Source organism: Ammospiza nelsoni, chromosome 2, assembly GCF_027579445.1.
Source record: "Ammospiza nelsoni isolate bAmmNel1 chromosome 2, bAmmNel1.pri, whole genome shotgun sequence".
Lineage (NCBI taxonomy): Eukaryota > Metazoa > Chordata > Aves > Passeriformes > Passerellidae > Ammospiza > Ammospiza nelsoni.
The window spans coordinates 86,961,535-86,987,342 of record NC_080634.1 but is presented as its reverse complement, the minus strand read 5'-3'; the positions used below and the strand labels follow the sequence as shown (position 1 = coordinate 86,987,342).

General features: G+C 35.7%; 1 protein-coding gene across 1 annotated transcript in view; it reads right to left on the bottom strand.

Annotated features, from left to right (window-relative positions):
- The window catches only part of OCA2 (OCA2 melanosomal transmembrane protein), a 186,344-nt gene that overhangs the window by 23,086 nt on the left and 137,450 nt on the right, over window positions 1-25,808 (bottom strand). Inside the window, exon 24 of the mRNA XM_059465987.1 lies at window positions 13,732-13,825. Within this exon, the coding sequence (XP_059321970.1) occupies window positions 13,732-13,825 (94 nt within the window). The remainder of the gene's footprint in view (window positions 1-13,731; window positions 13,826-25,808) is intronic.

Below are 25,808 nucleotides of genomic sequence, written 5' to 3'. Positions count from 1 at the left end.
CAAAATTGATGTGGGTTTGATTTACTTGTTTTTCAAATGAAGTGTTAATTAAAAATTTTAAATATTAACTTTGAATTAAGTACAATATATTGATGCATAATTATGCTCATTTACTGCAGCATTCATGGACATATCCATACTGGTGTATAAATCATTAAAATTTGTAAATATAAATTGATAGTTTTTACCCTTTAACTCTCATAAATCAGGAAGTAGTAGAAATCAAAATTAGTATTTATTTTGTAATGTGCTCCAGTGAAACCTTTATTTTAGAGCTGCTAAAAATTAACTATATAAGTATGCATTACTTAAGATACAATATGCATTATTTAGCTTTGTAACACAACAGCATAGAGTTGGTTCTGGTCAGCTGAAAAAAGGGGACTTCAAGAAGCTAATTCTCCCTATCTCAGGATATCCCTTCAAAATGTCAGGACAATTCTTCCCTTTCCTTTCCACTGAATGCAGAAGGAATACAAATGAACAGGCTGAATTACATGGATGAACTCGAGTGTGATGAGTCATATTTGAAGTCAAGTATCCTATTTCTAACAGTTGTCTTGCTGCTTATGAGCAAAATGCAGAAAGTTCTGGAGTAACACCATCATAGGAAAAATCTATAACTTCTCTGTGGTGAAGGTGCCCCTCAAAGGTGAGCTAAAAAGCCGCTAATGAGGCTAAAAACCCCTTTAAAACATTATCATATAATTCACACTTATGAGTGTAGGTGTGCAGACTTTTGTGCTGTATCTGATGACCTGATACATACCAGGCAGAACAGCCTGCAGATGCTGCTCATGTTGGGAAATATCTGATTTTCAATTACACTTCAAATTGGCAAGTCCCTGAGGGCACCCACAGACCCCAGTGTCCCTGCACAACCTCCCTGGAGCTCCCTTCCACTCCTGGCCCAGGATCCCATTTCACTCCTCTCCCTGCCAGACAGTCTTAATGTTAGAAAAACACATTCAAATGAGGTAGCAGTGTATTTTAGCAAAGGGTGGATTTTTTTAATAGTCATCTGCATTAAAAAAAGAAATTTAATAATTTTTTTCTACACTAAAATAGTTCAGAAATTAGCTGCCTTTCTGAAAATTATTTTTGAAATTTCTGCATAATCAGAAAACTTAGATATTTCAAAACCTGTAATTCTACTCCACCTGCAACAGTAATTTTGACAAGCACTGGCTCACCACGCTTTTCTTAATTATTTCAGTAATGGCTGTTTATTGTATTTATTAATAGAATTCTATTCACTATCTCAAAACTTATGGAAAAGTTGACCACTCATTTTGAACTTGTTTCTATCTCTTCCTACAGAATAGACATAGAAATTATTATTTTTATGGCAGTTTATTCTGTGCATATAAAAGTGTCAATTATTTTTAACCTCTTAACTAAGAGAAGACATTTTATCTGTCACTGAACTTTTGAGTTTGACATCAATTAAAGTTCTTCCATTAAAAAGGAGTTATTAGAGCAACATCAAGACTTACACAATCAATCTGTCAAAATGATATTACTGCAAAACCTTCAAAAATAAAACCTTTCTTGTCAAACAGGCACAATTTGTAGGTGGCAGGCTTTAACCTCAAAATGGAAGCCCAGAGATCCCCAAAACCCTACTTTACTCTCAGACCTGTGATGAAAGAAGCAATATTTTAAAAATATAATATTTAAGGAGAAAACATGACAGACTTTATACAAGAGAATACTGCTCTGTTTCTCATCACATTCACCACTAAGCCAAATAATCCATATGGTGAGAGGTCTAAAAATGAGACATAATCTAAAGTGCTTTAAGTCTCATTAATTTTATTTATGAAAATATGAAAAAAATATTTTATTAATAGGCTAATGACTACATGCTGGCTGCAATAATCAATGGAAATGGTACATGGAAATATCAATATCAACAACAATCCAAATTCTTTCAAATTTAAATAAAAGATAGTACTGACTACAGTGAGTTTTCACCAAAGCACAAAAAGCAGAGGAAAAGACCTGTATTTTTTTTGACTGTTCTCCCAATCACTGCAAATAGTCTCTACTATAAACAGTCCTCACTGATATACTGTACTAAGAAATACAAAACAATTCTTCTGTTGTTTTGTTTTTGTTGTTGGGGTTTTTTAATTTTACTGGGTTTTGACCTTTGCTGGTTTGGAATGTTCTCAGTTTTCTTTCTTTGCTCCCTGGTTTGATTATTCAAAGCTACATTGCCCACCTTATTCTTTTAACATTTCATTTGTCACTATCATTATAAACTTCTGCTCCTGCTGAGAAAAGCACACTTTCCACCAATAAAAAGGTCCTTGTTAGGAGAAGCAAAAATGCCATTCAGTCTATTTCTAAGTGAATCCCCTTCAAGATACATTAATTCTCCGTCACAATGAAAAAAAAAAAAACAGTAAACAAGGTTTCAATTAATGGCAAGGACAGCAATAAAATTTTCAAAGAGTTCGGCCTGCACTTCAGTAAGACAAATTTTCACAGAAATTTAACAAACTAAGCAACAGTGTTTCAATACTGCTTCTGTATTTGGTTTTCAAAAGGCAAGGATTTAGGCACAAGGCATTAATTTAGAACCTCCCCAGAAAGGCCTACAGGAATAAATCAAAAAGGGTAAGATCAAGAGAAGCAAGTGTAGCAGCCAGTTTTTCTGACAGAGAAATTGGAAAATAGGTGTAAAAACCTAAAGCATGTGAAAGTCATTAAATACAAACAGCTGTGAAACTGGTGTAAAAACACAAGAACACTTCCAGCAAATCCTGTCACATGCACAAGTCTATACACAGAAAACTTGTAATATTTAGAAGGATTAATTTTAGCTCATATTTTTCTTCTTTACAGGTGGGCTATTTGACCTGGCCTTAATGGCCATGTGACCTGGCAGCCTGAAGGACAACAAACTCAGCTCTCAACCCCACAGCTAATCTCCATATGATTAACTACTTTTGGACCAGATACCACTCAAGACCAATTAACGAGACACCAACAGCCAAATTGTTTAGTTGCCTGTGAGAATATCTTTTAACCTACAGGAAGTACTGCCTATAACGCCCCAACAAAGATGGATTTTTTTCCCAGAAAGTCAACAGAAAAGGGCTTTACACAATACTAAACTGTGTCTAGCAGCAAAAATGTATGAGTACTGGAATAACAAATATCATGGAGGGAAAAATTACTTATACCCTAATTACAGGTAAACCAAGATTATCTCATACCCAAGAGAGAGTTCCAGTGAAAAAGAAAGCCAGTTTGGATTAGTTGAACCACAGAAAGGATGGAGCACAAAAGCTGATGTGATTTCAGAAATAAGTTGCGCATTTCAAAAACTGTGCTTATAGGGGCATGGACTTTTTTTTATAATGTATCTGTTCCATTTCTTATCATGTTTTACCTCTGTAGTCTAAAATGTATCAGTAGCTTCCCACATTGGTGGCAAATATCTCCTTTTGATAAATATTTTCTAAAAAAATTAATTAAGATTAAGACTCTGCATTAGATTTATCCTCCTTATATAATATGGAGATACACACAACACCCTGGTCAGTTGGGTAGTACATCTACCAAAAGCTTTTCCTTTTCCATGCACTGGATATACTGAGATGGTAACAAAAAGAAATTCAGCTCAATTGCTAACTCAAAGACATGGTGGAAGAAATCAGCAAGAGCTATTTCAGTCCTAATTCTTTTCTTGCCAGAAAATATACCTCTAATCTTAGCTAGGAAAACAAGTTGGAAATATCAGCCAGCATGACCATTAGAGTGGTATCACTCAAGAGAGACTGTAGACACTCCTTTCTTCTCACTCAGGCTTACTTATGGATCAGGTAAGGCACCATCAAACCTTTTATTTAAAGATCTGCAATGAAACATGAGTGCTAGACCACAGCAGAGCAGAGACAGGGACACAATAGCTCCTGACACATGGCCCACATTCTCGTTAGCACTGCTGACATTGATGAATTATCTTGGAGAATAATGCACTGACCTCTTTTAACTGCTTTCTGATTTAATAGGCTCCATTAAAAAAAAAAATTTAAGTCACAATCATGACAAGCTTAACAGCATAATGGTACATATGACCTTCAGTTTGTGCTTTTTAACATTTAACAAAAGCATATTTACCCCAATGCAAAAGCAAAATAGGCTACAAATTAACTCCTACCTTCTACTGTAGAAGTTTAATCAAATAGAGTTTCTTTTTATTTTCAGTCCAGAAATCCATAAAACTGGATAACACCTAGTTTAATTATCTTTTCTCTAACCATGAAATTCTGTGCATTTAGATACAGAACCTCTCACACTAGTTTGAGAGGATTTGGTAGAAATGAAATGCAGTGAAATGAAAAATGAGGTAATTTACTTGCCTTTTAAAAGCTTGCTGGAAAGGTGAATATTCTCAGCTATGATTTCAGCCCATATTAGTAAAATATGAAACCCTATGGCCAGACATGTCAGCAAAGAGGTTTTATTCAAATTTTCTCACCTCTCGGTGAAAAGTTGTTTTCTGCAGATTTTTCTAGTAATTAATTTTTCCAGTTTTTACATGACTGCTATTTAAAGAGACACTGAAGAAGCACTACACTGCTCTTTGGGGCAGACATTCTGATTTTCAAATCCACCTTTCAGCATAAATCATATCTGCTATAAAATCTTGGGCTTTAGAGATACTTCAAGAAATTTTTCATAAAAACACTATAATCCAAGATATCTTGAAATCTGTTGCATAAAATAGTTTCTATAGGAGTAGCACTGCACAACACAGCAGTATATCTGCTTTCTGACACTGCCAAAACCATCTAGAAATCATTACTCTTAAAATTATTTTCATTCCAAGTGTTTTTGGGAAGTTATTAGGTATTGATTTAGTTGGTAGCCTGTACTTATAAAAGGTAACCAAGAATGGGTTATGGTGTGTGTGAAGAAAATAGAGATATATATTACATTTACCACTCTCCTTGTTGTTCATTGATTTGTTTTTAAGGTGTTAAATTGCTTTATACATTTTGTGACTTATAAGATCCATGGCATACAATTTCTAACAGAATACTCTATAAATATGATCACTCCTATAACCTGTATATCTAGTAGGAACACTAGCATGATCATAAATTCCCAAGAGACCTAATTCTTCCATCCATACTGGATGCAAATATGGTTTTCAGAATAAATCAGGATCAGTATCCTGTGTTTCAGCTTAACAAGAAAAACTTAAATTCTCATTTGGTTTCAGTGTAATCCAAATCAGTTTTTCTTTCTATACTCTATTTTCATTTGGCTATTTCTTTTCCTTACTTAATTTAGTGATATGTGCCAGTAGACTAAAAATATCTGCAAGAATTTGATGGATAATTTAATGCATATTATGTATACATATTTTATTACTCAGAAAGAAAAAGGCATACCAGCAAATGCACCAGAAATGTGAGTAGTTGGCATCCATGCAACAGTTAGGGAAGACCTTGCAGAATTACATTACTCACTTGTATGACAGAGCAGTATTCTTTAGAACTTGTCATTTAATACTCCTGAGCATAACCTTTCAAATTTACGAATTTCTGAATACCTCAAAGACTCTATGTTCCAAAGAACTACTGATTTGAAGAAAAAAAGGCAACACCAAAAAAAAACCAAAAGAAAACAAAAAACAAACAAACAAACAAAAAAAAAAAAAAAAGAAAAAAAAAGAAAGGAAAAACCCCACAGACTTCTTCACATATCATCACTGTCCTATTTAATGTACACTTTCCCCCATTTTACACCTGGCTGGACTTGGGGGTGGCTTGGAGTTTTCTCTTTGTTTTTTTATAGCTTTATGCTAGTGAAAGGGAAAGATACTCCGAGACCCAAAAAGGCAATTCAGAAATTATATATGAGACATACTAAATGGCATATATCATTTCAGAATTTAAAATAAGAATATTTTTTAGCACCAAACCAGTTGATCTGGCTCTTAGATTGGTATAATTTGTGTTCACTCTTCAACTTGCAACTTGCTACCTTTTATTCCCTCTCCAAAAAAATTTTCTATCTGATAGCAATTCCACAGTCAAATATCTTGATGATAGAGTTTACATTTATTTTATTCACCTGAGCATTCATTCTTGACTGTTACCAACCTGAACACAAAATTTATGTCAATAAGATTTTAGTTTAACTTTTTTGTGTGTTTCATGGATATATACATGCACAAACTATACAATTTATAATCAATTTTAAACCAGTCTCTAAATCTTCACTATGAAAGATTTGAAACTGAGAATTTTATGAGCCAGTTCATTCAATTAATTTTGTTTCAATGAGAGCTATAATACAAATTGAACATTTTACTTTTATATATATTATATATACCTTAAACTATGTAATACTGTTGCATTTATCACATTTTACTATTATTTGTTTCCTTGCTTAAAACCTCACCTAATTAACTAATGCCAACATTTTGTAGTCAGATCTATTTCTTGGAAATTGTTTGAGGTATATTTAGGGTTTGGGTTTATTTAATTTTAAATGAGATCAACACAGAGGAGCAAGCAAGAAGAGTTACACATGAGACTGAATAAAATTTGCCATTTAAACACAAATAGATACTTGCAAAGTTCTTTTCTTAATTGGCACCATTTTGAATACTAATGGATATTATCATACCAAAACAATTGTGCAAAACGTCACTGGAATTACTACACTATAATCTCACATTGGTTGGAAAATGAGAGAAGGTAATGAAAGGTTGAAAAATGGTAGAAGGAAATTCCGCTATCCTGCAGGACTCGGACAAAAGGAAGCATTGGAGAAAAACAACCCAAACTTTTTAAACTTGAACAAGGAGAATTGCCAAATCCTGCCCGGGGGGAGAGAGGTCCCTGCAACAGCAACATCTGGGCACAGAGCAAGCGGGGAGCAGCTCAGAAAGGAAGGCTCTGGAGTGATGATCTTCATGTGAGCCAGTACCAGAGGCAGCCAACAGCCTCTGTGACTCTATGGAAAGGGGAAGATCTCCTCCCATCTGAATCTTTCTATGCCTTTTTCTATGATCCTGTGATTAAATACTGCTTCAATGACTTTACCCCATAATATTAATGTGACACATCTGAAGGATCACTGCTTCCTACGGAGTCCAACGAAACACTGGATCATTGCAATTGCATTTATCAAAATCTCTGAGGATGAAACACACATTTCACAGAGTTTAAAGGCTAAAACCATACTAAAATTTTAATACCTGAATCACATAGCCTTATTTTGCGATGAGTGAGACAAGTATTTAAATCCCATTTTCTTTATTGGAAACGAAAAGCTAATACAAAAGAATTCACAATAAGAGAAGAAAAAAAGCAATACTTGTATGTCCACAGGCCAAACAATTCAAAGTTATTAGTTCTCCTCAGAAGACATCAGAACATTATAAGATCCATGAAAACTTCACGGTAAAGATAAATGATGTTTCAAATTGGAAAAGGAAATGTCCTCTTACTTAAAGGCTCAAAATACTACTTTTCATCCTTTTTCTAAAAGTAAAAAAAAAATATAAATGCATATCCATTCACACCTCCATTTACACTGTTTGCATACCTTAAATAAAATCAGAAGAAATATTAAAAAACCAAGCCAACCCAATACTCAGGAATAAATGCTGTGCACCACTGTTGCAGGAATGCTTACTTTCATGAGGTTGCATGCCAGCCATGCAAATACTTAAAATAAGCAGCATTTATTTTATTGAACTTCCACAGATGTTAATATGCCATTTATTTCAGAGCAGTTATTAGATCAACTGTGAAGCTTTAAAATATTGCAATGATTGTTGCTGGATAGCTCAAAGAAAACTGGCATTTTTCTTAACAAAGCCAGCTTAGAACCTAATAATTTAAGATAAATACATACTGATACCACATTTCTCAATCAAATTCTCCATAAAAATTCATATCCAAAATGTAGAGTTGGTTTTATTTTGCTCAGAGTCAGCTTTAAAAGAGCAACAGCATAATTGTGGCATAGGGTGGTGTTAATAGCAAGAAAATAGAAAAAAAAGATACTAAATTATCAGGAATGAAAAGGACTAGAGTTGTCTAACACATAACCCAGTAGAGACATTTATGGGTTTTTTAAAGTGCTATTTTCCACAAGTTGTGTAAATAGGATACACAGGAAGTGGCAAAGAACATCATATTTGTCCTCCCACTTATATGAGTGACACTTCTCATGGGAAGTTCTATTTCACAGCCTTTGCATCTGAGTGCTCTCAAAAACAGATAAATAGGATATCCTACTGAAAATATTTTTGCTGTGAATGCCTCACAAAACAAATCCTATGATAGAACCAATTTTTTTCCTAAGCTATTATCAGAAACCAATATTTTTGACACTTTCAAATTATTCTTATCCCCAGAGAAGACAGAGGATATTAATTCAGCTCTGCAGGTGGTGTATGAAGGGAGGGCACTGACAGACAAATGCAAAACCTGAAAATACACACAATGCCTTCAGGATTATATCCAGTTAGCCCTACAACTGTAACTCTGCATTAGGTTCTTAAGCTCATAACCTCTTCCTCTGGGCAGACTGATTTCCTCATGTATCAAATTATTTCTCCCACATTCTTATCCACTACATAGTTATCCAATCCATTCTTCCCATGACCAGCACTGTAATATAGGCACAGTCGGCCAAAATTTGCTTGACATAAAATTGGAGTATGTCCCATAATACTCATTTTATATTTTTGTCAAATATGTTCATCATTTACCTGTGATTAATTTTTTCTATTGACATCACACATCATGGTCACAGAGGGGTGATTAATAATGAATTACAATAGGATGAAGGAACATAAGTTAGTTTATATTTGAAATACTATGTATCGTTATAAGGTTATAAATGCCTATCTTGCCGAGAAAATGAAAGTCAAGTTGTAAATTGTATTAGCAAGTTAAAAAAAAAAAAAAAAGGTCATTAAAGCCCCTACAGCAATGAGAACATCTTATGTTATGGAGCTGGAATCAATTTTTTAATTTGCAACAAAAAGAATTCTGTGCATCATTTTCATGTTCCACAGGGTGGTCTGACCTAGTCGAATGCTATATTGCAACAAACTCAGACATATATTAGTAAAAATTTTAAAACCTCTATGAAATGAAGCATCTAGATTGAGACATCTGCAATGTTATTTATCACTGAGAAAAAATAAAGAGAAAAAATTGAGAAAACCTTGAGAAAAAATAAAGCCCTGTTGATTATTTTACAGTCTGAATTTATATAAAATCATTGTATTAACCTCTAGAATTCAACCAAGCAACAAGACCACAATGTCTTTATCTGACCATTTGCCAAGAGAAAAGTACTCTCCTAGATTTGGGGTTTTCCTTTATGTTAAGCTCTTATTTAGGTGTAATAATTCTTTGATAACTAGACTAAAATCATAATAGGAATATTATAATTCCCTGCCTTCTGCTTACTCATAAATGCTGTCTCTGAGCAATTACCTTTGTATTATTAACATATCTGATGTTTTCTGAAGGGTCAAGACTATGAAAATAGTTACACTTCTGACTAGAGACATAATGATCACTTGTTTGCTCTGATATTTGCTTGCTCTAATGTTTACTCTTGACCACACACAGCAAATATCCCACTGCTCTCTATCTTCTTTTCCAAGCCCCATGGACTCACAATTTTTTCTATTTCTACCACTTAATTACTTGTCTTTGTGTCCACAATGTAGGAAAAGTATAAGAATTTGATGGGAGAACAGATATAATCACACTCATGTAAGTAACATGAGAACTGAAAGAGACTTGGATTTACACTGAATAGCAAATTGAACAGGAATTTGATATTGCCTAGATTAACAAATAAAAGGCAAATTGCTCCACATTCTGAATTAAATCTTATCTTTTTTAAATGTGAAAAAAATAGGAGGACTGTGACTGGAATAACACATTCAGCTCTATCATGTACAGCTCTAAATTACTAGAAGAATAAGGAAATATTATAGGAAGGAAATATTAATATAATAATTTATATTACTTTATTTAGATTACGTATGTTTCATATAGGTATATCCAACATATTTTTTTCAGGAGTAAAGATTGAACACATAAATACAGTTTGATGAGGAAGCTTTCAAAATGGAACAAGAGCATAATTTGGCTGTACTGATTCCAAAAATGCAAGAGAATCTTTAAGGAAATTATTATTCTGAACTTGCTCTTCTTGTGAATTTCAATTTTGTTTTTGTCATAACATTCCTTTCTTTCCTTTTGAATTAGACTTATTCCAGATTAATCATCCAGTGGCAGTCACTCACTATTTGCCTTCAGATTTGTGGGGCTGGTTAAAAAGTGGCTGAGCTTGGAAGGCACTACTGGGACACATAAGAAGCCTGGGGAGCAGCATTAGTGACTGGTCTCCAGCAGGCTTTTGTGCAGCTGATCACACTGGGAACTTCTGCCTTTTCCACATCCCTTGTCCTTTCCCCATTCAATGAGTCTCATATAAGCCCTATTCATCCTTTTGATGCTGATATATCAGTAGGAGATCCTTTCTCTTTTTCTACCAACATGTCTAACAGATTCAAGGATAAAAAATAATTCATGGTGATAAATTAAACTTTCTACAATATTGTATATTCTAAATGACATGTGAATCTTTTTATTGCAGGGGAACATAATGAATAATCAAAAAACCTAACAGGGCCTGAAAAACAGACGTAGAATTCACAGCAGCCAAATGATCTTTTCTCACAGGCAATTTTGCTCTTTCCCTTGTGAGCACTGTTCAGACAGAAGTGGTACAGGTGTCAATGGGTAATGTCAGAGAAGGGAACAAGATCTGAATGCATTCTGGGTGAGATATTTGGTGACACTTGCCAGCACATTCACAGCCAGGCATGCATGGATATGACCTGGTATCTCCTCATCCAGCAGTGTACTCTGAACACCAGGCTGCTTTAAGATGCTCTAACACAAGGAGGAAACCTTATTCTGTTCTCTCTTCTTTCTCAGTATAATCTTTCCCACCTAATTTCCATCCTACTGGAACACCTTGCAGGCACAGCACTTCCAGCACACGGGCCTGAATTGCTTGGATGGTGAGAATGGGACACCAGACCTGTCTTTCCCTTACATCCATCTGTGGAGGACCAGGTCCTTGAGGCAGTAGGACTCAGGGATGTGAGGGATCCAGGGAAAGAAGCAATTGGTTGTTGTTCTGACAGACACACAGAACTCCCCAGCACAGGATTTCTTCTGAGGAAGGCACTCTAGAGAGAAGCACATCAAGCTGGTAGGACCTCAGCACTCTATGCAAGTTGTCACACCTGGCCACCTCTGGCTCTGGCTGGGCAGCAGAATAGCATTGCACAACACATCTGCCAGGTTGCCTCTGCTACCTTCTTAAAAAGAGAAGAGAAACCTCGACCCACACCAAGTGCCACTGTGCAAAGACACGCAGAGGAAAGGTCATGGGCCCATAAACCCTCTTAGAGAGCAAGGAACCTGCTTCTTGCCTTTTTGTCTCCCTGCACAGAGAGGCATCGTGGTGCCTCTCACCAGGAAGAACCCACAGCTTCCGTAGAATCTCACCCTCAGTTCTATCGAGGTGTACTCACCAGACAAGCTTATCAACCCTCTCTGAAACTCCTCTTACAGACCACTGTGTCAAAACATGATTTTCAAAAAAGCTGCTTCTAGCAAAGGCCTGCCTTAAACGCGTTTGCATGATTTGGCATAGCATGCAGCTAGGAAGGAAGTGTATTATTGAAAGTAGAGTGCTCTGCTGTGTGACACCACTTGAGACAGACATGGCATGGATTTCCTGTGCAGAGACACTTGGGAAGGGCAGAACAACGCCAGCTCAGGCTGATAAAAGACATCTTAACAAAAGTCAGCCAGCAGAGGGTCATCATCTCCCCGCACAAGGTATCCATGCTTTTTCTCTGGTGACTCCCAGGGGTTTGCAAGATGAGAGGGTAAAGATCTGTGTGACTACTGGGAGAAGCACTGCAGAGGACCTTTCAATGGGGATGTGAAACCTATTGAGTAATCTTGGGCAAACAGGGAAATAATGCAGAAAATTCACTTTATTCTTTGAGGCAACCTTCATAAATAAAAGTAAGCAAAATCAAAATCCTCAAGGGATACACAAAACATCTCTTGATGCCGGGAGGAGACTTAAAATATATTCAATTTGTGAACATTTGACTGAAACAAATATTTTCCTAACACAAATAGTGAAGAATCTCATGGTCTGCCTGTTCAGTGGTTAAAAGGCAGCCAAAAAAAGTGAGCTTTTATGTTCATCCTGCTAATTAATATCCATTGCTATCTCTCTGAGACCACTATGTATTCTGTTCTCACATCTTTGTCAAGGTGGCTACAGTCTTTCCAGTATTCATTTCCACCAAAATCATAGGTATAGAAGGCAATTTCAGGGCATCTGTCTGCTGTCATCAGTACCAAAGAATACATTCCAGTAAACACTGCTGAAGAGATTAGCCAGGCTTTACATCTTTTTTTTTCCTCAGTCAGTCTCCAGGAAGTTTTAAGAACATTTCAATACAAAATCTACATAGAAGACACGCTGTAAATGCTACATACAAGTTAAATCCCCAAATGGCAAGGTCAAAATCTGTGAAACATGAACAGTGCAATCCACCTGCCCATTATTACTGCATCTCCTTTTTTTTTGTGCAAGGGCTTGATTTTCAGGAAATCTGTGAGCTATTACTATGTACTACATAAGAGTGTTCTGCAGTCTCAAAGATCCTGACAACCAAGACTTGGTTGATGAATCATATTAATAACGCGGGTTTGAGGGCTTTGAGGTAAACAGTTTAGAAAAAAGCTGATCAGCTGACATGCCATAATACACAATTTAAACAAAGTAAAGAGAAAAAACAAATTAGTGTAAGCTTAACAGTATCCTTTGCCCTAAATATGCAGAAAAAAGAAGCAAGGAATTATGTTTTAGCTAAATCAGCTACACTTTAAACTTGAACTTTGTGTTTTGTCCTTATTTACCAGTTTCCACTTACATCTTTCAACCACAGTCTCAAAAATGGGAATATTTGGGAAAATATTAAATTACTGTATGCATTAAGTACACCTTGTCCCTTAAAAACCTGCTGATGAATGACCTGCAATGAAAACTCCACTATTAAAAAAATTTATTAATTATTAATTATACAATTATTAGGCAACAACTAGAGTTGAGTCAAACTGGATGCTCATCACACTTTCATTCATAGTTGCTAAGAAGCTGGTCAAAAGTAATTACTTTTAAGTAAATAGTTTACTGGTGGGATAATGGAATAAAAATCAACTCAGTCTAAATTAGGACATTCCAGTATCTCCGATGATAGAACATCCATGAATATGTGAAGATGAGAAACTAGGTTTAAACTGCATTTTACAATAAAGCAACAATTTACAATTTCTACAAAGCTGAAGATTGAGGGTGATCAAAGCAGGAATTTCGAAGGCTTTGTTTCTCCTGGAATTCCACTGTGCTCCCACAAGCTTCATGCATTCTATCAACATTATACAAAAATAAAACGACTTGTCTTCCACCTGCATTTCAGTTGCCAAAACAGAATTAGGAACACAAGTATCTTTTATAGACCTTTTCTCTAGATTTTTTTCCTTAGAAGATTCATTGTTTGCCAAGAGAGAAAAAAAAAAAGGCAACAAAACCAGATTGGATGTGAGAAGTTTAAAAATGTACCTGAAGAACTCCATGAAAGAGAAGCCATAACCATGCTGTTCAGCAATTCCAGCACAAACAACATTTGCAGATGCTCCAATCAATGTTCCATTACCTGCAGTTCAGAAAACAAAGACCAGTTTATAGTTGTGGTGTCTTTCTTACTCCTACTCTTTTTATTCTGTGTTGAAGGCCTAAGATGTACTCATTACAAAATGAAAAATCAATTTCTGTTGTATATAGGTTTGGAAAGAAACATACAGTCAATACCTCCACATCCTATAAACAGTTTCATGCTTTGAAATATAAGCCTGGTATTACACCCTGGTTCTACTTAGGCCAAAAAAAAAGGAAAGGAACATAGCCCCAGTAAGAAAATAACACCAGAGACCTGCATTCAGATAAACATGTTGATTTTCAGTTTTACTTAACTAGAAGGTGCCATCAGATGAGGTGAAAAGATGAGATAGTTTGAGAATGCTAAGAAAAATGGATACCTTTTTCCTAAAGCCAACTTGATGTTGACACTGTAGTGCTTTTTTTATTGATAAATTAAGTAATTTGTAAGATTTGTTTGGAGTTTTTTAATAGAAAGTAAAACACCATAAGTGTGATAATGGAGGGAAATGGATCTCTTTCACCTCTCTCTCCTAAGGCAAAAGGATCAAAGACTTTGTTTACCCAATCACCATGGTTCTTCAATAAATAAGGAAACATAATTTTATTCAGTGAAGTTCACCAAATTAACCTATACAAGGCCCCACACGAGAGGAACACAATAAAGAAAAATAACAATAATTTGCCAATTTATAACACACATCTATCCTCACTTCTCTTCTCCCAAGCCTTTTCCAGAAATTAATTTTCTCTAAACTTTTAACAATCTCACAATGAAGTCAGGTATTCAGAGCTCAGAAAGACTGACCCATTTTCTATATCATTCCCATGAGTCATACCTCAGACTTATACATGCTGCATACTTGACTTCCACAAAGCAGATGGCTCCTGCAAATGTTTCTGATCTAAGGCACGACTCAGGAAGTGACAGGGACTCCTACATGCTTTTCTTTAAATGAAGTTTTGAACAAAGGTAACAATCTAAGAGATTTTTTATTATACTCAGTAAGTCATCTCTTTTGCCATACATCGCTACATTAACAATCCATTATTCTAAGCAGGAGCCTTCCTTTCCTCCCATTGGCATGTAGTTACTCTTCTTACTTTAGTTCTGTTAAAAATTTTAGCTCCATAGAAACTCTTCTGGTCTGACTTTGAGAGAAACAGATCATGATGTAATTAATGCTCCGGTTAATTGTTTTGATTCAGTAAATGTTTTGGGTCACCCAGAGATCAGTGTACCAAAAATCATCTCAGAATAAAGGCAGAAGAATTATTCCCTCAAAGTATTCACACATGATATTGTTCTGGCCTTCCATACCTGAAAGTGCACACAAAATTAGCAGATGTCTAAAACTATAATAAAAAAATAATATAACACTCTTAAATGAAAATAAAATAAAAATTAAGTGCTATAATCCAGATTGTTCTGACTGGTCATTATAGCGACAGAGTAACAAATCTGAGGGAAAAAAATAAACCCCAAAAGTCACTCCAGACTTTTTTATTATTATTTTTAGTTGACTTCTTGAAAGCCAAAGCTTTCCAATGAAAAGCCCTGATATGACAAAATTTTTTCCAACTGAGTCCAAAGAAAATACATGATTCTTTTTTATTCCAGCATGGTCAATTCTTATCAACACACATTAGGCAGCAAACTCAGATTTTCATCCTGGAGTAGAGATCTGAACAAAGGCATCTATTGTCTCAAGTGAGTGGCCTAAGCAACACCTATTAGGAGCAATAGACTGGTTTTATTTTCTCATCAGCAGCTCTTGAGCAGATGCCACTATGGAATAAGGAAGACACACATTGGAGATTTCTTGAGATGAGAAAACTCCTCCACTCCCACTCCCTCTAGTCCCAAATAGACATTTTATTTTGTATATTTAATTCTCCCTCTATGTTTTTTTTAAATTCCTTTTCTTTCTGCTCTCCTAGGAGCTGTGCTAGGTGACCTGCTTCCTACCTGTTGTTTTAAAGGTTTTTACACTGCAAAGAGCTGGAGCTCAGTGCAGAGATATCCTGCCTGTCTCTGAGGGGTTCTGCTGATGTTGCTGAAACTGCACATCAATACAAGGCTGTATCCTTATTGATCATAAAACTATTGTGATCATCCTTGTGAGAGACACCAAGAATTTTTTGTAACCTCAGCTTCTTTTCATACACAGAAAGCCACCTCCACAGGTGCTGTAGGTGTGGAGAAAAAAGAATGATTATCATCAAAAAAGAACAGAAACCTTTAAAAAATAGTGTCTAGCACTGGTCATTAGAAACATCACACAGCCTGTTTCCCATGCCCTCTCTCTTTTTGCCTCGAAGTATATCCAAATTACTTTACTGCACATTTTAAAATACAAAACTGAACTTGAACAACTTTCCTGGTAGGTAAGTGCCATGAGAAACCAAGGCACAAGGCGTGTGGCTTAATGTGAAAACAGAACAAATGAATACAACTGATGTAATTAGAGGAGTCAGGAAGGAACACTTCAGGAATTTTCAATTCCAAAATAATCACTAGTCTACAGCATCCAAACATTTCATAAGAGAGTTCTGCTCTATGTGTAGCACAACCAGTCATCAGTCTCAGAATAATGTTACTGCAGACAAGGAATATAGCTCTGGCTTCAAATTAAAGAAATGAGACTGAAACTGTGCTTGTCCCATGGCTCTGACTAGATACAGTCGAGATCTCCAAACAGCACGAGCTCTCCTATACTGCATGGGCTACAGTAATGCCTTCACATAATGAAGTATTATGGAAAGAGTTTCTGCTTCAGCAGTGAATTGATTTCCCCAAGTAGATTTCACTTGAGAAGAAATCGTCACCTTAAATGTTATCTGTGAGGAGCAGCATTACTTTTTCATTTGTTTGGAGCGTGTATGCAGTTTAATTAGGCACTGGCTCAGCAGGCTTCAAAGAACTGCACTCAAATTAACAACAGAAGCAAACTTTTGTTTCACCACCCAGGAACATCTGTCTCCATGGCACGGGTTTAACTCAGTAGTGAAATAGCAACACTAACCTTCTGAATCATGGAAAACTCAAGCCTAAGTTAATATACACAGAAACCTATACATTAAACTCATTCTGATTGATGCAAACTAAGAATAGACATTTTTTAGGACTTCACTCAGTCTTGACTTCATCTTCACATCACCTGCAATCTTAAGAACAAAAAATCAGCTTAAAAAGGCTTCCTTTTGCTTGTTTGTATGCTCAAAACGAAATAACACATGGGTCAACTGTATCAACACATTACAATAAACCAGCCTGGTTTGAGGACTCCTATTGTAACTTTGTTGATGACTCCTACTCGCCCTTTATCACAAGGCAGATGGTTACAGAGAAACTGGATTCACTACAATGGATTGTGATATGTCTAATGTCAGTAGTATGTTTTATCTATGAACTAAGCAGTGCATTTTATTCTGAATATCTTCTTCCTTTTTTCCTTGACAGACTACATGCACTGTTGCCAATACTAACTATGCTTAATAGTTCATATGCATGAAATCAAGAGAGACCTTTTTCTTAATGAAAAAAATAGTAATTCTAATTAACTGCTTATGCTATGACAGAGGAATCCTCACAGATGGTAATCCTTTTTCCACAGAGCTGCCCTAGCTCTGCACAATCATTTCAGAAACCAAGTAGAAGGTCTTCTACTGTTTCTGTCTGGAAAAGCTGATATAAGATCTTCTTTCTGATATTTTTCAAGGCAAATAGCTTCAAATATCTTTAGGGAATGTGGAATCAACCCCAAGTGTGAGACAGTATTTAAGTTTTAGTTAAGAATAAATCTATCAAGAAATATCCAAGCCCCACACATTAAAATGTGCCTTTTCATCCCCAGCTAACTTAGAGCTACAAGCAGGAAGATGTTGACCAGGTTTGGTAAGCCTGATTTGATACCTGCACTATCCACCTGCCCTGCTTCTTTCAGCCTTCTTCTTCCATTTGTAGCTACTTCTCCACAACCCAGCACTTTGATGCAGGGCTCCTTCAGAGACAGCCAAATCCAAACCCAGACCTTGCACACCACACACAATGCACCTCTCATGGGCCCAGACAGCCTTCTCCTCAGTAGAGGGAGTTTGCTCAAAAGTCACTGTGACCTGCAATGCACTGAAAATCAATGCTGGGAGAACCAACTAGGCTAACTGAAAAAGGGGCTGGGAAATCAGATTAGAATCACAGCAAGAAAAGGGAGAGAGTTTGAATCAATAATGTGCATCCTCTGACTTGAAGCCTCATTCTTGATGTTGATTTTTACTTGTCAGCAGCACATTTATTATATCTAAATGCTGTTAATTCTCATGACTCCCTTTGGTATTGCCCCCTCAAGAGCAAGCCTAACCCTTTTGTTTGCTGAGTTAATGTGTTTGCTTGGAGAATCACCTCAAAGTGCCTGGCAGGATTAGTGTTTATTACTCAAAGCACTGAGAAATCAAAGGGAAGGGATTATCACTAATAAAGCTGTTTGGCCTAGCATGAGCAACCATTATAACGGTAACTTCCTTGAATGTAAAGGAGATAATACCTTGGGTAACAACCAAATGGATGGCTAACAGAAAAGTTTGTTTTGCTGTGAAAATTACAGACCATTTCCCCTACACCTTAACCAAGAAGCCCTCTGCATTTTCTCTCTCCTGTATCTTAGGACAGCTAATGCAGAAGTAAAAAAATTACCCTATTTTTGTGCCAACACAAGCTGTGAGAAGAGCTTTTCCCTAGCCTCTAACAAGCATCTGTGACAGGCCCAGTTCTATACAGGACAACTGTTCTGCTTTGTCCAGACAAGGATTCTCTTTCTGAAAAAAGAAATTTTCCACAGTCATGAATAATTTTAGGGTGACGATTCTCAGCCCTGCTTTTTGCTGTAATGAACTGTTCCATTACAGTATCAAAGTAAAACTTACTGAAGGAATTCAGCTCCTTGCTTCCAAGGCATTTTTAAATGAAAATCCTGCGCACTCTCCCATATAATTTATGTTGTAAAAGAAAGGCAAACTGATGTGCCTGGCTTCCTTTCCACAGCATATTCTCTACTTAAAGCACAGGCTGAGCAAATGCAACAAATCTGTCTGCCAAAATGAACACTGACCAGTTCTGGTTTTGATTAGCCTTATAGAAGATAGTCTTCATAGCTTTGATAAATTTTCAGTTTCACACAAAAGTAATACAGATTTGCCTCATTAAAAAAAAAAAAAAGAAATCTACATTTATATTCATCTGTTCAATGTCCACAAGTCTTGAATACCTTCTAATAACAGGCAAGACTTGAATAACTTAATCTTTTTTATGTATAAAAACTAATAAGCCAGATAATCAAACATCGTCATCAATAAAGAGAATCAAGGCCAGTTGAAGAGTAGCAGTCCCTAAAAGGGACATCAAGTCATAGGCATGCATGAACTCACTTAATATTTTTATTTGTGATAAAATGCAGTCTTCTGATATCAACATTTTTGATTTTACTGTTTTGGAAACATTTTGAATGGTATATTTCTACATAAATGCCTAAACATGGACATTGTAGGCGAAAACATGAAAGAACATGAATGAAAGTTTTGAGTTCAGTTTTCAAAAAATGTCATTGAACTGCATTCAACCCAATGCTTTCAATCAGGTGAAATTTACCACTTTTTCTCTACAAACCACTACATTTACCACTACATCACCACCAGCAGGACAGCTGTATAAGAATTACACTGGTAAATGCTCATTGTTTCCTTTTTGCTAAGAGAGGAAAAGGTGAAATTTAAATTTGCCATTTTTCTATCAGAAGTGTGAAATAAATAAGGTGAGTTACTGAACATCCTGCACTTGTTACTTTAGTGACCTAAAGAAATTCATAAACTTCTATGAAATCCAGACATCTCTAAAAAATACATAAAATCTGGGGTGACCACTAAAGCCACTTTTCTCCTCAGAGTCAACCTACCCAGTGCAAGTGTAAAAAATACAATTATAATGATGGATAGTGCCAGCTGTCTGACACTCCATTCCCCAATGCCCTGAGATACATATTCAAGTAGCTTTCACTTAATGTTCTTAATACTGCACATATTTCAGATTTTTAATGCTGCACATATTTAATCTCTCATTTTTAGATTCAAAGACTAAAACTATGTCTCATTTTCATAGCTTTGCCACATGTCATGTTAATGGGGACAAATATTGAAAAAACATTTCATATACAGAAACCTGACATAAGAGTACATTATTCATTATTTATCATAATATACTTTGAAGATAACTGTGCTAAATAGATTTATCAATATCTATATAAATTATATCTAGACCGTGATTATAACATTCCTTAGTGTCATACAGATTCTCTGATTTGTCAATATAAATCAATATGAATATTGCAAGATTTTTTTTCCTCCTCAAGGTGCAGAAGAGGGGGCATTGCCTGGAAAGTGTCTGGAAAGGAAGAAAAGTAGATAATTCAGTATTATATTCTGCACCTAAGTGTTTTGAGTCCTGCTGTAGCTTCCCTGCCTTATTCTGTCTGATAGTCCAAGTGCTACCTTCTAACTGAATATAACTCTTCTGATGACAGTTATTCTCATACTGCAGCAACTCACTGATACAACAAAATCAGTTTGCCTATTCCATATAATTCTGAAAACAGAAGTGGCTAATGCTCCTGGAAAGAACTTTCTGTCATTTATAATAAAGAAATGCACAAAGCAGGTAAAGAAAATTAAAGACATCTCCATATATACTTTGTAGGAGCCCCAGTGCCATATCTGATCATTATCCTATCTCTAATTTGCAGAACTTTATAGCTTGAAGTTATTTTACACAGGTTGAAAACCATTAATTGAAGCATTTCAAAGTTATCAGTAATGCAAGCATTATAACCAAGTGAATTTGGTGTTTGGTATAAATTTATTTTCTAAATCAATATTACACATAGCTGTCTCATTTCCAATTTAAAGTCTAAGACCATCCAAACTACAAATTCTCATCAGTGCAGCTGAAACATTATCCTTTACCCCATAGGCTTCATATTTCACCCTTAATGGTATGCATATATCTACATATGAATGTCTGCTAAGGTAACTCTTTTCAAGCCTAGAAAAATGTCCTTGCTGAAAAAAATATTCTAGTTTCATTATGGGGATTATTTTCCATATTAACTCAGTATCTTAAAACCAAACTTGTCTCTGATAGTGCCTTCATACAGACAAAGGTATGTCTGTCAAATGGTCACGCTCAGTTTTTCCTGGTTTTATCTTTTAGGCTCAAATTTTTCTTCTGCATGCCTTCCATGGCCGAGGGGACAATCTTTGGCAATCTTAGATAATATCCTTTAGTTGCAAGGAATCTGGAAACAAGCCTGGGTCTCACACCAGGGACTTTTCAGCACTGCTGGGCTTTAAGAACTTCACACTAAAAAAGCATGAAGATATCTCAGAGCTTGAATGTAATTAAAGGTCTAAGGAAAAGAGCAACTGAATTTTTATAGAAGGTTACAGATTCTGGCTTTTACATAAAAAGAGGACAGTTTGGGCTCTCAGGTATTAATTGAGTGAAAAGAGTCCTCATGCTTATATCTAATGTTTTTCACACTACAACAAATCCCAAAAACTTTCAGGTTACGTCTCTGTGAGCTCAACATTAAGAAAAAGGAAAGAGCACTACCATTTAATGGACAGCAGTCACTGTTGGATTAATTTCCATCACTGCAAACATCATAGAAACAATGTAAAGTACATTTAGAAACCAAATTAGATATTAATGGAAAACATAAAAACATGCTTCTAGATATGTACAATTTAAAGGCATAATGCTGCTAAAGACTGGCCTGAGGTTTTCAAATAAAAACTATGATGTGTTTCTTAAATTTCCCTATTTGATTTGCCTGTCTTTCAAGGTCAAGAGCAGCAATATCCTTTATATTCTGAAAGATTGCTCTCATTCCTTACAATACCTCTCTTTGATTTGAATTGAGTTTTATATTGATAAAAAAATATTTATCAGAATCTGGACTGTCTTGCCCATAAGACATGGAACTGAGCCCCAGGATTTCTTGTCATTAAAAGACTATTTTAGAACCAATAGGATCTGCCAATATTCATGTCCTGGTTAAAATCAAGCTCAGGTAGGTATATTGTCTCTACCAGAAAAAATTTCCTACAGTTTCAGTTGCACATTTTATACAACAATAAAGTTCAAAACCAAAGCTGCTCCTCATAAATAACAGTTATATTTTTACACCATGCATTCATTTTTTGGTAGACATTTTAATCTTTCAAATTGAAAAGTGTTATACAAATTTGATCTATTATAACTATAAATGAACAGTAAAGTAGCTACAGTTTTTTATAATGTTAATTATCATACATTTATTACATTTTATGCTTTCTGAAGGATATAACTTTTCCTCATATTACAGAGAAGAAGGGTTGGTTTATGAATATAAACAATATTTTTAGCTTTATATCTTCAGTGTGTCTGAAGCTTTAAACCTAGTTTAGGATCTTATTGAGCAGAATCTGCAGGAATAATAAATCAGTGATACTCCACTGTGCAAGTCTCCATCTGCACCAGGGACCTAAGGAGGGCTGCTGAGAGGCAGAATAGCTATAGCACTGGACTATTGAGAGAAATCCCACTGTTTAGCTACACTGTGGGATAGCTGTAATAGCTGTAATTAGCACAATGTCCTGTGGATAATGAATTTTATTCACACCTGGGTTTTGACCCTGTAAGGTTAGAAGAAAAGTGCCAGCAATACTCTCTTCTTACCTTCTGTCTTGACATAGAGCCTACAACTGAATTGTGTGGACAGAATAGCACAACTGAATGCATCCTAGAAACTGCCTATTTCTGTGGAATTGTAACAAAAATGACTTTCAGGTATTGTCCTTCAGGAAAATATACAGAGAAGGAAAATAGTGCAAAACTATACATTGTAAAAAATATCCCCTCTGGACCACATTAATAGTCACTGCAGCAGAGTTTTTGCACTTTTCTATGCTAGCAACTGAGATCTCAGAAAGTAGGAACTTTCAAAAATTAATTTGATTTTTTTTTTTCCAAAAGCATACTGTTTATAAATCATGGGAAAAAAAAAATAAGAGAGAGAGAAAGAGATAAAAGGGCAAATAAATGCCAGTTCTTTAAATGTCAAATGTATAAAAACCCCTCAAATAATATTTTAGCTATAACCTCTCAGCTCAGTAAATAGTCTAGTTCTACACAATTGAACAATCTTAACAGGTGAATTTCTGACTGTACACTTAATAAATTTAAGTTGAATCCTTATTTTATGCTCTTTTAAAAGTCATGAGCCAAAATAAAAAGTGCAATTAAAGTTTCTCTTGTTCTGAAATTGCTGTAGCTAGCAACCTTCATTTGCTCTCCAGAATTTCAGCATTCCCTAGACACTATTGAAAGGTCTGCATAAAACTCAGTCTCCAGAGTGTTGTAATTCCATCAAGTACTAGAATACAAAACACTAATGAATGAAGCCTTAGTCAGAGCCCTCTCATGCTAAAGTAATACAGATTCATCAGAGCACCCCGTAAGTTTCTTCCTTGTATATTTCCTTTAGTACCTTTTATATTTCCTGTTTTCTTTCCCTTTATTGTTAACATGTAGTTGAAATACTGGTGGATCACACTTAAAAAAACTCCATGAGCAACACAATTTTTTCAGATACTTAGTCAACCTGACCTCTAACTCCCAGGAAGATGTGAATTAATAGGGTTGTTCAGTATCCAGAAGATTTGTCTAATCAAAGTCCCCAAAAGCCTGAATTCACTTGACTTGTCTTTGGGAACTCCTCTTAGTCACATGAGGGGCTCCAGTGTGCTCTGCAGAGATCATCTGGCAATTTCAGTGGATGAATGAATACCTTGGTTGTACCACTATCTCCATCACTAAATATGGATGCTGGGGAAGCCAGACTCCTAACTTAAGTACTAAGTTCTTAAAGATACCTGGGACAAATATAGATCTAAATTTCCAGAACCAGATCTCCTGGAAAATTATCATGTTTATTTCTTAACTGTATAAGATTGATCTGACCTAAACAAGAAAACTTCTGCCAAAAAGAACAGCCCAACTATGAGCAGTATCAAAAAAAATTTGAAATTGGGACACTCTCACCAGGAACTCAACATGGTCATCACTGCCCTTGGCTTTCTGGATTAAGAGACAGGATATTTTCTCCTTCTCACCTTCAGAGACATTTCACAGAACAAGGAGTATCTATGTGATTTCCTTTACTCCTTTTGTCTGAGCACCAGGCTATGAAAGACAGAAATTTAGCAGCAGCATCTCTCTTTCGGGAGACAATGACAACAACATGACAGTTACCATCAAAGGCCTTTTCATCTTCTTTGAGACTGACTCCATCCTTCTCTCATTTCCAGGGCAACAGCTAAAGCAATGAAGGAAAATTACTGCCTTTTCTCATCTTATCATCTTCCAAACATGTATCTGTCTGTGCACTTTGTGGCAATAGGAATAAAGTAATTGAAACCACTGGAAATTTTTTAGGAGAAAATGGATGCTGTTTTCCAAGACAGGCACAAATGCTGATGCTCCCTTTACTGACACATTAGCAGTGTTTACCCTACAGAAATGTTATCAAATTACTAGAAATGAAGTTCTGTATTATGTACTAAACAGCTAACTCTACAATATGTAGTTGTAATGTATTATTTCATAGGACTCTTCTACAAAATGTCTTGTTTCTCAAGTTCCATTGGTTGCATAAGCAGAGATAAGATCCAATCTTTTGCCCTAAGCACCAGGCAGTAATGATATCTTTGTCATCTACTCCGGCAACTGCATTAGCCTACCTTGAGGATTCCTTCATACACTTCAGGGATGATGGAGATTCTTTTCTGGAAATAATCTTTAAGGACCATCAACACTTCCTTTTTTAAGTAAGAAAAGCCTTTTCCCCCCCATTTTTCAATGCTGCATCTTTAAAAGCTAAAGCTTTCACACACTTATTCTCCAACCATAAGTTCCTGTCCATTAGCCTTTCGTCAATGGAAAATCAGAAGCACATGAAATGTGAGCCTAACACTCCTTAGAAGACATTTGCCAGTCTAACTCAGCATATGCTCAGCTTTATCCTAATGGAGAACAGTCAGGAAAGTTTAAGCTTTTGCTGATAATGATCTAACTTTTATCCAAATATTTGTATGGATCTGAGCACCTAGGCACCTTGTATGGATCTCTAATCTCTATAACTCAAATCATTCTCATGCTACTGTTATTTTTAATTTTGTCTCATAGTGTATACACACAGAAGTCTCTCAAAATCCAGGCAGCCCTTCAGCAAATCAAATTTAAGGAATTTGGGTTAAGATGATAACTGATAGTTTAGGAAAGTCAGCTGAAACTGGTAAAGGCTCCAAGGCTGGTAAAGCACATCCCATTCCGAATATGTCAGCATAATCTGACTAACTTTATATTCCTTATGCTTTTTTTTTAAATCTGGAATTTAATGAAATGAGAGTATGTTCAGTGATCAACAAATTCACAGAATCATAGTGTCATTTAGGTTGAAAAAGACCTCTAAGAAATCTGCGTTCTATAAAAAGGTGAAGAAGTATAATATTTTTCTGACAAACATCTATATGAAGATATGGTGATCATTCCAATCACTGATATTAAAGAGGAACAGATTAAAGTCACAATATAATGATGAGTAATGACAAGCCAAAGAGATATTCCTCAAATTAATAACTGGTGTGAAATTGTCCTGCCTTTGCAACATGCTCTTAAAATTCAATCTGTAAATTACATCACTGTAATCATTGTTAGGTATTAAGGTCACTTGTACTCACAATCACTTAGCTGAATAAACAAACCTGAACTTATATTGCACAAAAACTGGGTTTACTTATCCCTGTGGAGTCACAGGAACTGTTTGGAGGGGCATGGAGGGGAAGAAGGGGTGGATTCATGGTGGAACACGATGTTATTAATTTTAATTTTA